Genomic DNA, 15,004 nt, shown 5'->3' with positions numbered 1-15,004 from the left:
AATACGGTTATTATTTTCACTTTACAGATGAGTGTATCATAGCTTAGAGCAAAGTTATAAGAAACTTGCCCAAAGTCACCCATCTGCAAAGTGGCAGTTCTGTAGTTCAAATCGAGTTCTAAATCCTAATTTTAATCACTATGCAATATTACTTTTACATAGTTTTATAACTTGCTTTCATCATGTAACATTTTCACACGTATTTCACATTTAACAATTATTATTGAGTACTCATATGTGCCTGGTACCAGTCTAAGTACTAGAAATAATGGGTGAACAGACAAAAATTTCTACCCGTATGGCTTCCATACTACTAGTACGGAAGCATACTATTATAAATCAAATATAGATGTAGTAATAGAGACAGAGGGGGCGTGATGGGGGCCCTGGCCATCGTAAGTTTAAATAGAACGGTTGAGGGAAAAGCTGGCTAAGCACAAAGACCTGAAGGAGGTGAAGGAGCGAGCTGTCAGGGTATTTGGGAGGAAGGCGGCCTCGGTGCAGAGGTAGCAGCACAGGCAAAAGTCCTAAAGCAGGAACATGCCTGTCAGGTTTGAGAAATAGTGGGGCTGGTACAGAGTAAGTGAGGCCAAATTACAGTCTTGTAAAAGCCATTTTAAAGATTTTGCTTTTAATTTCCAGTGAGATGATGAACTGCTATCTAGGGTTTTGAGCAGAGAAGTGTCATCATCTGTGTTACATTTTAACAGTTCCGGCTCCTGTGTTGAGAGTATATTAAAAGGGGCAAAGGCTGTTGCAGGGAGCTCAGTTAGCAGATTATTGCAATAATCGGGGCACAGATCAGGGTAGTGAGAAGTGGTCTGACTGTGTGTGGCAGATTTTAATGAGAGATATGTGGATGGATTTGGAAATACCGTGTGAGAGAAATAGCAGTCATAGATGACTCTAAGATTTTGGGGTTAAATAATGGGGAGGATGGAGTCTCCATTAACTGAAAGGGGGAAGACTGAGAAGGAGCAGATTTAGGAGTGGGGAGAGCATGGTGGAGGGCAAGAGAGGGAGTTCAGTTTGGGCATATCAGGTATGAGTTGCTGTTAGACTTCTAAGCAGCAGTAATTGGTAGATAATTAGATAGGTCTGGATTTCGGGTAAGAAATCTGGGTTGAGGTTTTAAATTTAAGAGTTTTCAGTGTATAAATATTAAAAATTCAGTTATGTCAAATGTGGGGTTGGGTTAACATGAAATTCATGACCTAACAGGGAAAGCCTCTACGGTTAGCTGGCCTGGAGTTGAGGCAGCCTGGCTCCCTGAGTCAAATCCCTGTAGATCTTGGCTACGGTTAGGCACCACCTAGTGGCTGTCGTTCATTCTGGCTTAAATATCAGCGGGGGCTCTTCTGGCTCTCTGACTGGTTTGGATTTACAGGACAGTGACCTTTAGTTAGTTGTTAGTTAGCAGTTAGTTGACTAGTTGGCACTCATTTTATCAACATGATTCAGGATGATTGGGAGAAAACTGAGGTTGTGGGGATGTGTGCTCTACGTTTTCTAAGAAGGGGTTATCTACAGTTTCCCTCCCCAGCCTCACTCATGTCTTCCCTACCCAAGATCAGAACTCTAGTCCATCCCTGTATAGTACCGGGGCTGGGTAGAAGATGCAGGAACTAGTTACACGTATTTCTGAACTTCAGTTATTATGGGGCCAGAAAATTGGATGAGACCTACAAGAGAGAAAGTATAGATAGAAGAATGAAGAGTTCCAGCTGTTGAGCTCTGAGCCACTGCAGTCTAATAAATCCAGAGACTGAATTGGAACAGCTGGTGAGGTAGAGGTGTGTATCCCCACATTTCAAGGAGAGTACAGTGATCACCTTTGTCCAATGTTGCTGATAGGCCAAGTTATATGAGACTGAGACTTGACCATTGGACTGAGCGTAGAGGTTGTTGGTGACCTTGATAAGCTTCTTAATGGGGTGGGACTAGAATACATGGCAGAGGAGGTGAATTGAAAACAGTGAATATAGACTACTTTTTGGTGAATTTTTGTAAAGGAGATCAGAGGTAGGAGGTGATAGCTTGCAGGGGAAGTGAGGACAAAGGAGGAGATTTGGAATTTCTAAGAATGTAAGAGAAATAACGGCTTGTTTTTTATAATTGATGGGGATGATCTAGAAGAGAAGAGGAAGATAATGATTTTTGTTTATAAAAGTAGTATGTTCTAGAAAATACAGTTAAGTATGAGGAAGAAGATAATTTACACTTCTGCCATCGAGATAACTGTTGTTAATATTTTTTCGTGTCACTTTTTTCCTTATTTTTTATTGTGATATAGTTTACATACCATACAATTCACCCTGCTAAGTATACAATTCAGTGGTTTTCAGTATATTCACAGATTTGGGTACCCATGACCACTATCCAACTCCAGAACATTTGCATCACACCCAAAAGAAACCCATAACCATTATACTCCCCATTTCCTCCTTCAACCAGCCCCTGGCAACCAATAATCTACTTTCTGTTGCTAGGCATTTGCCTATTTTGGACATTTCATATAAATGGAATTTTGTAATATGCGGCTTTTTGTGTCTGGCTTCTTTCACTTTGCATGCTATAGCACGTGTCAGGACTTAATTCCTTTTTATGGCTAAATATGGTATATTACTTTTAACATTCCTACAAACATATGTACATATACCCTTAGTATTCTCTTTAACTCTTACAGACTGGAGTCATATTTTTTATATAGTGCCATCTTTTTCACTCTGAGTATTTTCTCATATTACATAATCTTTGAAAACATTTGTAGTGCCTGCATGGTGTTATTACTAGACAATGTAATTTATTCAACCTCATTTTATTGGACATTTTTATAGTTCTGTGTTTTAAGGAGTTTCATAACAACCTGAGACGAACCACCTTTTTCTAAAACCTTATTCACATATATGATTTTTATCCTTTAGTAAAAATTTCTAGAAATAGTTAGTGATCAAAGGGTAAGTATATTTTTGAAGGCTTTTGGCAACGTCGCTAAATTGCTTTGCAGAAGGTTGGTTGCGCTAGTTTGCACCACCATGAGCAGTATGTGAGATGCTTTTCTTATCCTGAACACTACTGGTAGCTGTCACTGGAAAAAAGTTTAATTAGATGAAAAATAGTATCTCTCTGGGTTGATTTGAGGCTGTCTTTGACGGTATTGCTACCAGTAAGAAAAATGTCTAAGAAGACATGTTTACTTGGAAGTTTCCTAAAACCACCTAAAGTTCTTCCTGACAAAGTCAAACTTATTATGGTATATTTATTTAGCAACACTGAAAAGAACACATGTATTAAAGCAAGTTTGGCTGCATCTTTTAAAATGAAAAATTTAAATTTCTGCTTTATTAATGTCTTGGAAAGGAGTTGGTTTTGATCATTAGTATTTTTTAAAAAGTCTTTTGTTGTATTTTAGAATTAGTGATTTTCAACTTACTCAGTTAAGTTTTTGTTTTATGAAATTCATATCCTTGAAATGTGACTATTACACCATCCCATAATTGCTTATTAGGGATATAGAGAGTTTTTAGAAATAACATTATAAATTAATACTACAGAAAAGTAAATACAGTACTAATTTTTAAATTTGGGTTTTTAGAGAATATAAGAACCCAAGTACAGTGGCACAGTTTTGGACAAATGAAAAGAACATTGGTTTCACTTATCTTGAAGACTTTAAAACATAAGATAAAACCTAATATGTCATTTATAAATCACAATTTATATGGTACATTCTAGAGGGTACCTCTAAGTTTTTAATTACTTAGATCTAATCTACATTAGATTTTTTAAAGTACATAAGTATTTCTAGTAGTTCATTTTTATTTTATATTAGTCTTAAGGGAAAATGTATGCTTTTATTATTTAAGGTAACTCTACTGGGAAGAGTCTAACTTATTATAGAATCTGTTATTGTATTTTTCCTATCTAGTTATGATAAATAAGACAATAATATTTCATTTTATTGAGCTAACAGGAGATTCAACCATCCTTATCTGTCAAAAGGTATATAGAAAATCAGCTATTGTACACTTCGGTTGTCAAGCTATATTTCAAGATAAATTACTATGTAGGTAGGTGGGTAGATGGGTTTATTTATATTTATATCTATATTTATATATATAGAATATATGATAACTCAAGTCACTAATCACTGCCCTAAATGGAGAACTGAAGGAATAGTCTTACAGATATAGGAGGGGATATGTATTTTTTTCATGAAGCATTTTGTAATTGTTGCATCCGTGGTGAAAGATAAAATGTAGTATTTTGCCCTGTAATTATTGTTTTAATTTTTTTCAACCCCTGTGAACAGTAACATATCTTATATCATTATATCATATCTTGTCTGTGCATTGGTCAGCCTCTTGATTTTTTTGTTTGTTTCTGATTACTCTAGGTTTTTGTGGATTTGTAAAGCAATTATATTAGTTTTTTTTAAAGATTTTTAATTTTGCAAGGCAAAATAATGATAGCTACCATACATTGTGCTAAGCAACGTTATGTTATTAACTCAATATTAAGTTATTCCATGGTACTGAGGTTGATATCACATTTTACAGATGAGGAAACAGAGGCTTAGAAAGGTAACCCAAGGTTACCTAGTTAGTAAGTTAGGGACAGAACTCGCACAGAAATCCAGGTTCATTTTAAGTATAATCCTTCGTTGCTTCTTATTTTATTGTTAATAATCTATAGAACTTTTTCTGAAGCCAGTTGAAGATTTGGAAATTGAGTTCATTCCGTTAGTAGAATGCTTTCTTTGTACCGCAGTGAAATAAAACCAGCCCTTTGGAATAACTGGTCAACTGTTATTCAGTAAGCTACTTGAGAAATTGTTTATACTTTTATGGTACACTGTGAATTCTTTCCATTGTTAAAGAGTAGAAAAACAGATTGTAGATTTGTGTTAACATTTCCAAATATATGTTTGAAACAGATTTGGCAACTGATCGGAAGCTCTTCCGTTTGGTCTCCAATGATTCCTTCATCTCCATTCAGCCGTCCTTATCCTCATGTGGACAGGACTTACCAAGAGACTTCAGTGACAAAGTGAGCCTGCCAAGTCACAGCCACCACCACCACATCGAGCAGTCTCTATCCAGTGCCTGTGACACAGAAGTAGCATCTCTTGTCCCTTTACATTCACACTCTTACAGGAAAGATCACCGGCCGCGAGGTGTACCACGGACTTCTAGCTCTGCTGTGGCTTTTCCAGACACTTCACTGAATGACTTCCCTCTGTATCATCAAAGACGTGGGTTAGATCCTGTTAGTGAGTTAGAATCTTCCAAGCCTCATTCTGGATCCAAAGAATCCTTGGTGGAAAATTCTTGTATATCTGGGGAATTTCAGCTTGTCGGTGAGCTGAAAAACAGTAATTCTCAGCCACCTACCAAAAGTGGGAAGAGCAAACCCTTGAAAGCAGACAAAAGCATGGACAGCTTGCGGAGTCTGAGCACGCGCAGTAGTGGCTCAACAGAGAGCTACTGCAGTGGTACGGACCGGGACACTCACAGCACCGTCAGCAGCTACAAAAGCGAGCAGACCAGCTCCACTCACATAGAGAGCATCTTGTCAGAGCACGAGGAGTCTCCCCAAGTGGGAAAGAACACTGGTCAGAAGAAAGAGTGCTGCGCTGAGCCAGAGGACAAGAGTAGCCGTGCAAGTGACAAAAGGACTAGCAGTGAAAAAACTGCCTTGGAAGTGAGTACGAATAGTGGGGTTCAAGAAGCCAAGCATTCTAATAGCTCTGATGATATGCACAATCAGAAAGGTCTCAGCACCTCTGCATCTGAAGAAGCCAATAAAAACCCCCATGCAAATGAATTCACTTCACAGGGGGACACACCACTTGGGAAAACTGCTGAAAACAAAGAGGAGGAGAGTGAGAAGCCAGCTGTTTCAGTGGATCCAAAAGTTGGTAAAGATGTTGGTGGAAAGCAAAAGGAAGGGGATGTACGACCTAAATCCTCTAGCTTAATCCACCGGACAGCCTCTGGCCATAAGTCAGGCAGGAGACGGACAGGAAAAAAACGGGCTAGCAGTTTTGATTCAAGTCGGCATAGGGACTATGTGTCCTTTCGAGGTATTTCTGCTACCAAGCCACATAGTGCTATATTCTGTCACGATGAGGACTCCAGTGACCAAAGTGACTTGAGCCGAGCGTCAAGCGTTCAGTCTGCTCACCAGTTCGGCAGTGACAGCTCTTCTAGCACCACTTCTCATTCATGTCAGTCTCCCGAGGGCAGATACAGCGCCCTAAAGACCAAACACCCTAAGGAGAGGGGCACCGACCCTGAGCACGCACACAAAGCCCATCTGGGCCCTGAAGGAACTGCCAAAAAGCGGACAGCGCGGCGGACTTCCAGCACAAACAGTGCCAAGACTCGGGCCCGAGTGTTGAGCCTGGACAGCGGCACAGTAGCGTGTTTGAATGACTCCACTAGGCTCATGGCACCCGAAAGCATAGAACCCTTAACCACTTCAAAATCAGATCTCGAGGCCAAAGAGGGAGAGGTGCTAGATGAGCTGTCTTTATTGGGACGGGCTTCCCAGTTAGAGACAGTCACTCGATCTAGGAACAGCTTGCCAAGCCAGGTTGCGTTTCCTGAAGGCGAAGAGCAAGACGCAGTCAGTGGAGGTAAGTAAATTGCAGGAAGAGATTTACCCAGGAGTCACTGTCATTTTTGGTGCTATTGATTGGAGTACCAATTTAGAGTGTATTTTGTGTTAATAGCCCCTCTTCCACTATGTTGTTAAAATAAACTTTCTTTCCATGAAGAAGGAGATGGTTATCTTAGAAAAGGTTTTGGTGTGAACACCAAGAAAATGTTTTTTCATTGTATCATTTGAGTATGTCAGTTTGTTCTTGAGGGCATTCACCTTTTCTAAGCCATTTGCCACCTGTTAATGTTTTACCAGGAGTAACAAAGAATTGGTCCCCTTCCTCCTTTGTACAGCCATAGCAACAACAAAATGTAGAATTTTATTAGGGCGCCAAACCATTTTTAGTTCTCTCTTATACAATGTGTGCTACTGAACTTTCAGAATCAGGTCGCTCAACCTGTTATATAAGATTTGTCCAAATATTACTTTAGCTCTGACTGTGTACTTTGAAAACTTGTGGCTCTTTTTTTGTCTGTCTCTTTGGTTTTATTTCTTGCTTACTCAAGTTTTAGGCATTAAAAACATTTTTTTTCTGTAACTTCACATCAAATTTATTAATCCGCGTTTATAGTTTATATTGACATTTATTGTCCATTAGTGGATATATGGTGCTCCCTATGATAACAGTGATGCTGTTTTGATTAAAGTAATAGCTTATTTATTTCAGGTTTATGAGGAATTGTGCAAAGTTTGATAGGTGATTTTATATTGTCAGTGTGTATTGGCCATTTTGTTTTTTCAGAGTTGTTTCTTGGTATTTCCTTCTGCCCAGAACAGTTTGCTTACTGTTTGGTTATTATGGAGTCTCATTCTTGACTAGAATCAGAAGAGTGAAGTCCTGTGTTGCTAGCTAGCACGTGGCTTTTTTATCCTCCACCTCATATCCTTTAATAAAGCTTATATCTTTAGTTTTAAAGTTTATAGTCTGTTGGTGTAGTAATGTTCAGTCTTTTATGAAAAGTTAAGCTGAGTTTTTTGTTTGCACAAACATTCTGAAACAAGGAACAAGCTTTTTCTCTCAAAGAATTCTAATTTCACCCACAGTGTTTTAAAAGTCCATAATGTGGTAAACATTCTCTTCTTTTGGTATAGTTTCTAACAAAGATTAATTTCTAATGGGAATGTAAAAAAATGATCTTTAGTACCTAAGGAAGAAACTAGTCTGTCAGACCTAAATATTGAGAACTAATTATATCTGAAGTTATAATCATTTGGTGACAATATAATAATTAAATTCCCTCAAGTCTTTGATATGGGTATCATTCTTTTTTTTTTTTTTTTGCGGTATGCGGGCCTCTCACTGCTGTGGCTTCTCCCGTCACGGAGCACAGGTTCAGCGGCCATGGCTCACGGGCCCAGCCGCTCCGCGGCATGTGGGATCTTCCCGGACCGGGGCACGAACCCGTGTCCCCTGCATCGGCAGGCGGACTCTCAACCACTGCGCCACCAGGGAAGCCCGACATTCTGTTTTTTATAAAAGGTCTGAAATGCTTTTAGTGATTTCTCACACAAATCATATCAGATATGTTCACAATATGCAAGAAACCATTGGGTTTTAAATTATAGCTTAATTTTTATTAAAGTTGTCATTAAAATAAATTTTAAGAGTGAATATGCAATGATAGAAAAATATTGCTGTTCTAAATATTGTTGAAATGTAAATACTAAAATATATGTAAGAGCTATAGTAAATCTTATGTCTTTGTCTTTAAAATGCCATTTCCTCTTCACAGGGACGTGGGGCGTTCTGTTTTTTAGGAAAAGTTATATGAAGGTCTTATTTGCTTCTCAGTGCTGATCTTTGACTAAAATGAGCCCTCATTTTTCGAGATTCCAGCTTTTGTTTGTGTTCTTATTTTTTTTTAATAAAACAAATCATCGACTGTTAATAAGAAACAAATAATGAACTAAAAATTTCCAGGCACTTTAGTGGAATAAATGTAATCATCTTCGGGCTGTTAAAAAACATTTTTTGCCAAAGGAAGGCATTGTCGGGGCTATTTTTCTTTGAGCTTCAGTGTGTTTAGAATAAAAATAAGATCAAAACTAAACTGCTTAAACGTATTGGATTTATATTTAGTTGGTTTTCATGACATTTTATGAGGGTCTTGTTTGGGCTTTTTGGATGATTGGTGGTAGTGGGAGGGGATATATTTTGGTTTTCATTATTTAAAAATTATATAGACTCCCAAGTACTTTGTAAAATTTATTAGATTGTTACTTCTTTTTGATAATTAGGAGAAATTTTTCTTGGCTATCTGTTCTGCTTTACATACTCTACTCCTGAAATGTGTCAGCACAACAGAGGATACTGCTTGACCATTCACATGGCTATACATAAACCATAAGTAGATTTCATCCTAATGAATTTGGACGTGTTAATGAGCTCTCTGATGATTTCTTTTTGTCTTATCTTTAAGCTGAATGGGTGTTGGTCCTGTGGAAGGATGGAACTAAGGAAGTGTACTTTAAAATAGTAAAATAAAATATTCTAAAATAGCAGGTACCTAATACAGTGACATGGAGTCATACATCCTTGTTAGTATATGGGCTCATTGTAGTTGTGACTCCGGGAAAGCTGCTTACCTTCTTAAGCCTTGGCTTCCTCATCTTAAAATGGAGATGATAGTAGTTTCTATCCCATAGGGGTTTGTTTTTTGTTTTTTGTTTTTTGTTTTTAATAGATCTTTATTGGAGTATAATTGCTTCATGATACCGTGTTAGTTTCTGTTGCACAACAAAGCGAATCAGCCACATGCATACACATGTCCCCATGTCCCCTCTCTATTGAGCCTCCCTCCCACCCTCCCTATCCCACCCATCTAGGTGGTTGCAAAGCACCGAGCCAATCTCCCTGTGCTATGCTGCTGCTTCCCACTAGCTATCTGTTTTACGTTAGGTAGTGTATGTATGTCGATGCTACTCTCACTTCGCCCCAGCTTCGCCCATCCTACAGGGTTTTTATGAGGACTAACGGAGTTAATAGATGTAAAATGCTTACAACAGTGCCTGGCACGTAGTAACAGCTTAATAGTGCTGATGTTTCTATTTCACAGGCCAGTCTGTTACACTACTCATATGTATCCTGTCCTTAAAGTTGAAGAAAATGATTAGATATAGAAAAACATTAAAGATACTCTCATTGTGCCATTGTGAAACTCAATAATAGTAAAAATAAATAATCTGAATTCCTAATTTCTCACATAATACCAAAAAGAAAAATATTTTTATTAACATCTAATCTAGTAATACGGATTTTAATCTTACCTTGGCAGCAATAGGTCATATAACTTTTCTTTTGATACTGAGTCACATAGCAAATGATTGTTTTCATAGGACGTCTCACCGTTGATCTAGTACTTTGGTTAAAATTGGATTTCATCCATAATGTTCTGTGATTGCTTAGGCAGGAAAATTTTATATTCAGGCTAAGACATTTCTATTGATGATCTCTTGTTTTTGCATTTAATTTTTCTTTTATAATTATAAAGCATATCTTTAATAACTTATGACTAGTATTTTAGGAATAAAAAGTACAGACAAGTTATATACGATAGAAAATTATCCTGTTTTCTTTTGGGTAACTTAAACTTATATGTTGCCTGATTCAACAGACTGTAAAGAGCAACCAGAATAGGAAGGTTTATATTCATTTTGTTATTCTTTGTATTTTTTTCTGAATTTCTCAACCTCTGTTTTTCTGTTTGAGAAAATTATTTTAAATGTAATACTTGGGTCACTATTTTATAAGCATGAAATAGGATCCTATTATAATATTTTTGTGTTAGGAACCAAAGATAGTCTTTTTTTAAGGGAATATCACTTTATTTAAAGAAAAACCAAACCTTCTTGATAAACAGTTTATGAGGGTTTGTACCATGCATGTAAATTTGATCCCAAATATCATTGAAAAAAAAAGACAAAGACCACTGAACAGACAAGAATATGTGGATTAAAGCTGTTTTATTTTACTGAATAGAGGGACTCTAAATTCTAAGAAACTTAATTTTCTGATTTCCCAGTCAAGATAGTAAGTGAGAAGAAGAAAATTAGTAGAAAGAGAGGGGTGCTTGTAGAGGCTAAAAATAATGACAGCAGAAGAAATGCACTGCTAATTCTACGGAAGCTGGAATAACCATACACACCAGTGCCAAAAACAGAATGGTAGGGAGTCATTAAATCCAGGGCAAACTATGTTAATTTGTTCAAGGACATCATAGTATCATAACTTAATGCTGTATTACAGTATAACGCACTAATAAATGTATGTGACTAAGGAAAGATTGTATTATATTTAGTCTGTACTGAGAAGAAAGCTTAGACATATAAAACCACATAGAAGAATGCTCATTAGATGTAGTAAGCAGGTTTGTATGCTTCAGTTACTTGAAAAAATTATCTTCTTTTAAAGCAGTGTCAAGAAAAGAGGTATTTTATTGATGAGGCAAATAAGGGTTTGTGTATCAAATTCCCAAAACCAGCCCATTCTTTTTAGCAGCAGTAAAGTTCTGTATAAGGATTCAAACAGTTACATTTTAATACCACCTCTAATTACTAACTGGATAGTCTGGCAAGCCATTAAACCTGTGTCTCAATTTCCTCAATTGTGAAACAGTAATAATAACTGTTCAAGCATGTCTCACAGTTAATGATCAGACTCTAACAAGCTTCCATGTGTCAAGTGCTTTTTAGATTTATTATGAAAACTAAGACACTGATGCCATTTGTAAGGAAGTTTTCCTTTTCAAATATGTCACTTCAAATATATATTCTTCACTAATGATCCCTTATTATGTGAGTCTCCTGAAAATATATTCAAAATTGTTTCTGAGTGCAGTTTTCCAGGAGAGAGGGTCTATCAGACCATTCACAAAGGATTCAAAAAGATTAGGAACCACCTATGAAAGTAAGTAATCCTTAAACTATATATCTTTTAGGAAATGTTCCTAAATGACTCCAGAGTATCATTTAACTTTGTCTACCCAACTATATTTGTGTGACTGCCTGGGATTATGGAGAGTATCAATAAAGATATGTAAATTCTCTAACTCAAGATACAGCTAATAATTTTGTTGTTGTTTGCTACTGTTTGTTGGTTTATGTCTCAAAAAATAGAGTAGACCTTTAAAATGTTTTCATAGATGGAAATTATTTTAATTCAGAATGAATGCTTAGAAATTGTGCAGCAGATTCTTGTTCTTTGGCCTCCCAGAAAATGATGCTTGTAAGCATTTGTTTCTATATTAGAACAAAATCTTTGCATGCTGATGTTAGCATCATTCTTGACTGACATGGAAAGTAAGAAAGGGAAAAGATGTTTAGATAAAATGGATTTCATGCCTAGACTAAAATATTTCCTTTAAAATTTTTTTGCAAAATCATTTGAATGTTCATTTCTTCATATAGTAACTTAATTCTTAAGTAAAATAATTTTTACCTTGAAGAACATTTCAGTGTATTTCAGAATGTTTAGATTTTAATTTTCTGAAATGTGTATATATTTGTTTCATACTTTCATCTTTTTTTCTTAAAGTGTTGGCTTAAACAGCTTGCTTCTGTGGTACCAAAACACACATTTTTATTTTCGTGATCTTCCCAAATTTACTCCTTTTTTCCTACAATAGACACTGCCCTCTGAAAACAACACCTTTCTTGAGCAGTGTCTTCTGTCCAAATTTTTATCAATTCATTTACTAGCCATTGAGCTATCACAAGAGGCCAGCCATAGCAGCATGTAACAACTAGAAAGCAGCTTATTACATATGAATCCTTTCACTAGCAGTCAGCTGTATGATTCGCATCATTTTTAAGTGGCATCTTTTTCTATATGTATTTTTGCTCATAACTTTCCAATTTTTGAGATACAGTGTGAACAATCCTCACCTCCTGCATCACCAAATTGTGTTCTTTTGTGCCATCCCAGTCATCCTGAAAGTATATTAGTGCCTTTAATGCTTTCCCTGTTTTTTAACAGACTAAAACAAACTGGAAGTCTATTGTTTTAATACCCCCATATTAAAAAAAAAATACTGCATTAAAATAATTCACTATAGAATGTGTAGAATTTTCCTTAACTCGTTGAGATAAACGGGAAGTAACTCCTTAGGCGGGAGGTGTGTATTTTGTTTTCTCTGTGGTCTTTAGGAATAGATCAGACCACAGCTGTCTAAAATATCATTGGATATCTGTGCCTTGTGCATGAGAATGTTTAAACTTAATTGAATGATTGTATCACTACTCCAGAAATAGAGGTAAATTATCTGAAGTTATCTCTTAAACTTATGATCGTAATTCAGTCTCTTGAAGTCTTTTTAACACAAAGAAATAATTAGAAAGTCAAGACTCTTATAATTTTTTAAAAAATGTTAAAAAATTCACATTTGTCTAAATATGTGTCCTTGAAAGTGCTTTATATCTGTCTTGCCATTCATGGTTTTTGAATCACTTGAATGTTTGTGGTTTTTTTCTCCTTTACCTACACATGCATAAAATTTAGTTGTACCTAGAGTGCTAAATTTTTACTGTTTGCATTTTATACTCATTATTATACTAGTTAATTTTATTCTTTGCCAGGGGATACTGAGTTTTAAGCAATATCAACTTCAAAACCAGGTTTTAAAGTGTTTTCTCTCTCCCCTCTGGTTCCCTAGTTAAAATATTTTGTTGTTGTTTTCTTTCTCTTATAAAGTTAAAGGATTCAAAAAGAGTTTTTTGTAGTTGGATTGTGGAAGTGAATTTTCATCAAGTAAGGCTATAACTTATGTGACTGAGCATGCTTACAGCAAATTATTTTTAAGCTTTAGACACTTTTTCCCCCTCGGCTCTAATAGAACTGGACCCCTACTGGAACCTGTTCCAAATGGAAATGTTCTATATAAGTAGCACCTTCCCAGGGGGGGCATGGTTTAATCTTATTTGTGTGACCATAAATAATAGCACAGTGTTTTCAGCTGAATGTGTGATCCTAGCTACTGTTAAACGGGTGGCTCTAGTAAACATTGAATATTCTTTTATCATCGGTTATTTATACCCTGAATATTACAGAGGATAACATGGGCAGTAATCAGAACTCCATTTTAATATGTTGTGCTATGGACGTCTAAACTTTTGATATGTTTCTAAAACTATTTTCTTAAGAAAATAATGTTAATAGTTATTTTGCAGATAACAAAATGTAAGTGGTATGTTACTAGCAAAAAAAAAAAAAAAGTGCCTTCTGGAGAAGCCAAAGAACATTTTGACTACAAATGGACACTGTAGTTTTGTTTTTTTGTCCCAATACTATGGAATAACTAGCTTTTATTTTAAATTAACCCCATTAAGTCCTCAGTAGAAGGAAGATAGTAAAGAAAGCTGTTTCCTATGTCCCTTCTTCCTCTTCTCAGTATTCAGTGATCATCTATTCCTTCTGAATAATTTTAGTACATTTTATGGATTAAATTATCCCCTATAAATTCTATCTGGGTAAATTTACTCTGTTATTTTGATTGAAACAACATATCTAAAACTAGAATGAATGTTTGATAGTTTCTTAAGAGAAGTGAATTGACCTGTGAATTGAGCAATAGTTTATTACAACAAAAGAATAGAAATCTTCAATATAATTTCAAAAATAAGTCTTGAATTGAGGTTTAAAATAGTGACTTAAAATTTCATAACCCAAATTAACCTTACTGACGTCTGAGAACCATTAATAGGTATACGAGTCACTCATCTAACTTCTCATTTCTTCTTTCAAGTGGCTTGTTTGCTTTGTTTTATCCTTCATCCAATGACTGCCATGCCAATATTATGTTTTCTTCTTAGTGACAGTGCTGGTTACTCTTTCCTTTGTTGAGGTCTTGGTTGTCAGGAATAGGCAAAGCACACAATATGCTCTGTAGGTTACAGTGACAAACAGGCATCCTTGACTCTAAATCAGCACCATACGATACAGCTTTCTGTGGTGATGGAAGTGTCTGTATCTGGCCACATGCAACTGTTGAGCGCTTGAAGTATGGGTCATGAATCTGGTAAACTGAACTTTTAATTTTCATTAATTTAAGTTTAAATAGCCATATATGGCTAGTGGTTACCATGTTGGACAGCACAGTTCTAAATAATCATATTTAATCAGCATTATTTGTTCTCACAGGTCATATATAATATTTGTATACATGAGCTTTTACATCACAAGTAACAGCCTTTTCACATTAAAGGAATTCTCATTATATCACAATAAAACTGGTGAAAGAAAAGAAAAGAAGTATTAGCTCCGGGAGTCAAGTTTGGTTTGGATTCAAAGCCCCAAAGCCTCATTCTGATTTAGTTTTCTAACTTTAGAATGTCACTGGAGTGC

General features: G+C 36.0%; 1 protein-coding gene across 2 annotated transcripts in view; it reads left to right on the top strand.

The window, feature by feature from the left end:
• Positions 1-15,004, top strand: part of PCNX1 (pecanex 1) — a 167,675-nt gene that overhangs the window by 52,885 nt on the left and 99,786 nt on the right. For both annotated transcript variants that reach the window (XM_060140068.1, XM_060140077.1), the window contains exon 6: positions 4,937-6,640. In XM_060140068.1, the coding sequence (XP_059996051.1) occupies positions 4,937-6,640 (1,704 nt within the window). The remainder of the gene's footprint in view (positions 1-4,936; positions 6,641-15,004) is intronic.

This window comes from Lagenorhynchus albirostris, chromosome 1 (assembly GCF_949774975.1).
Source record: "Lagenorhynchus albirostris chromosome 1, mLagAlb1.1, whole genome shotgun sequence".
Lineage (NCBI taxonomy): Eukaryota > Metazoa > Chordata > Mammalia > Artiodactyla > Delphinidae > Lagenorhynchus > Lagenorhynchus albirostris.
This window is presented reverse-complemented; position numbering and strand designations above follow the sequence as displayed.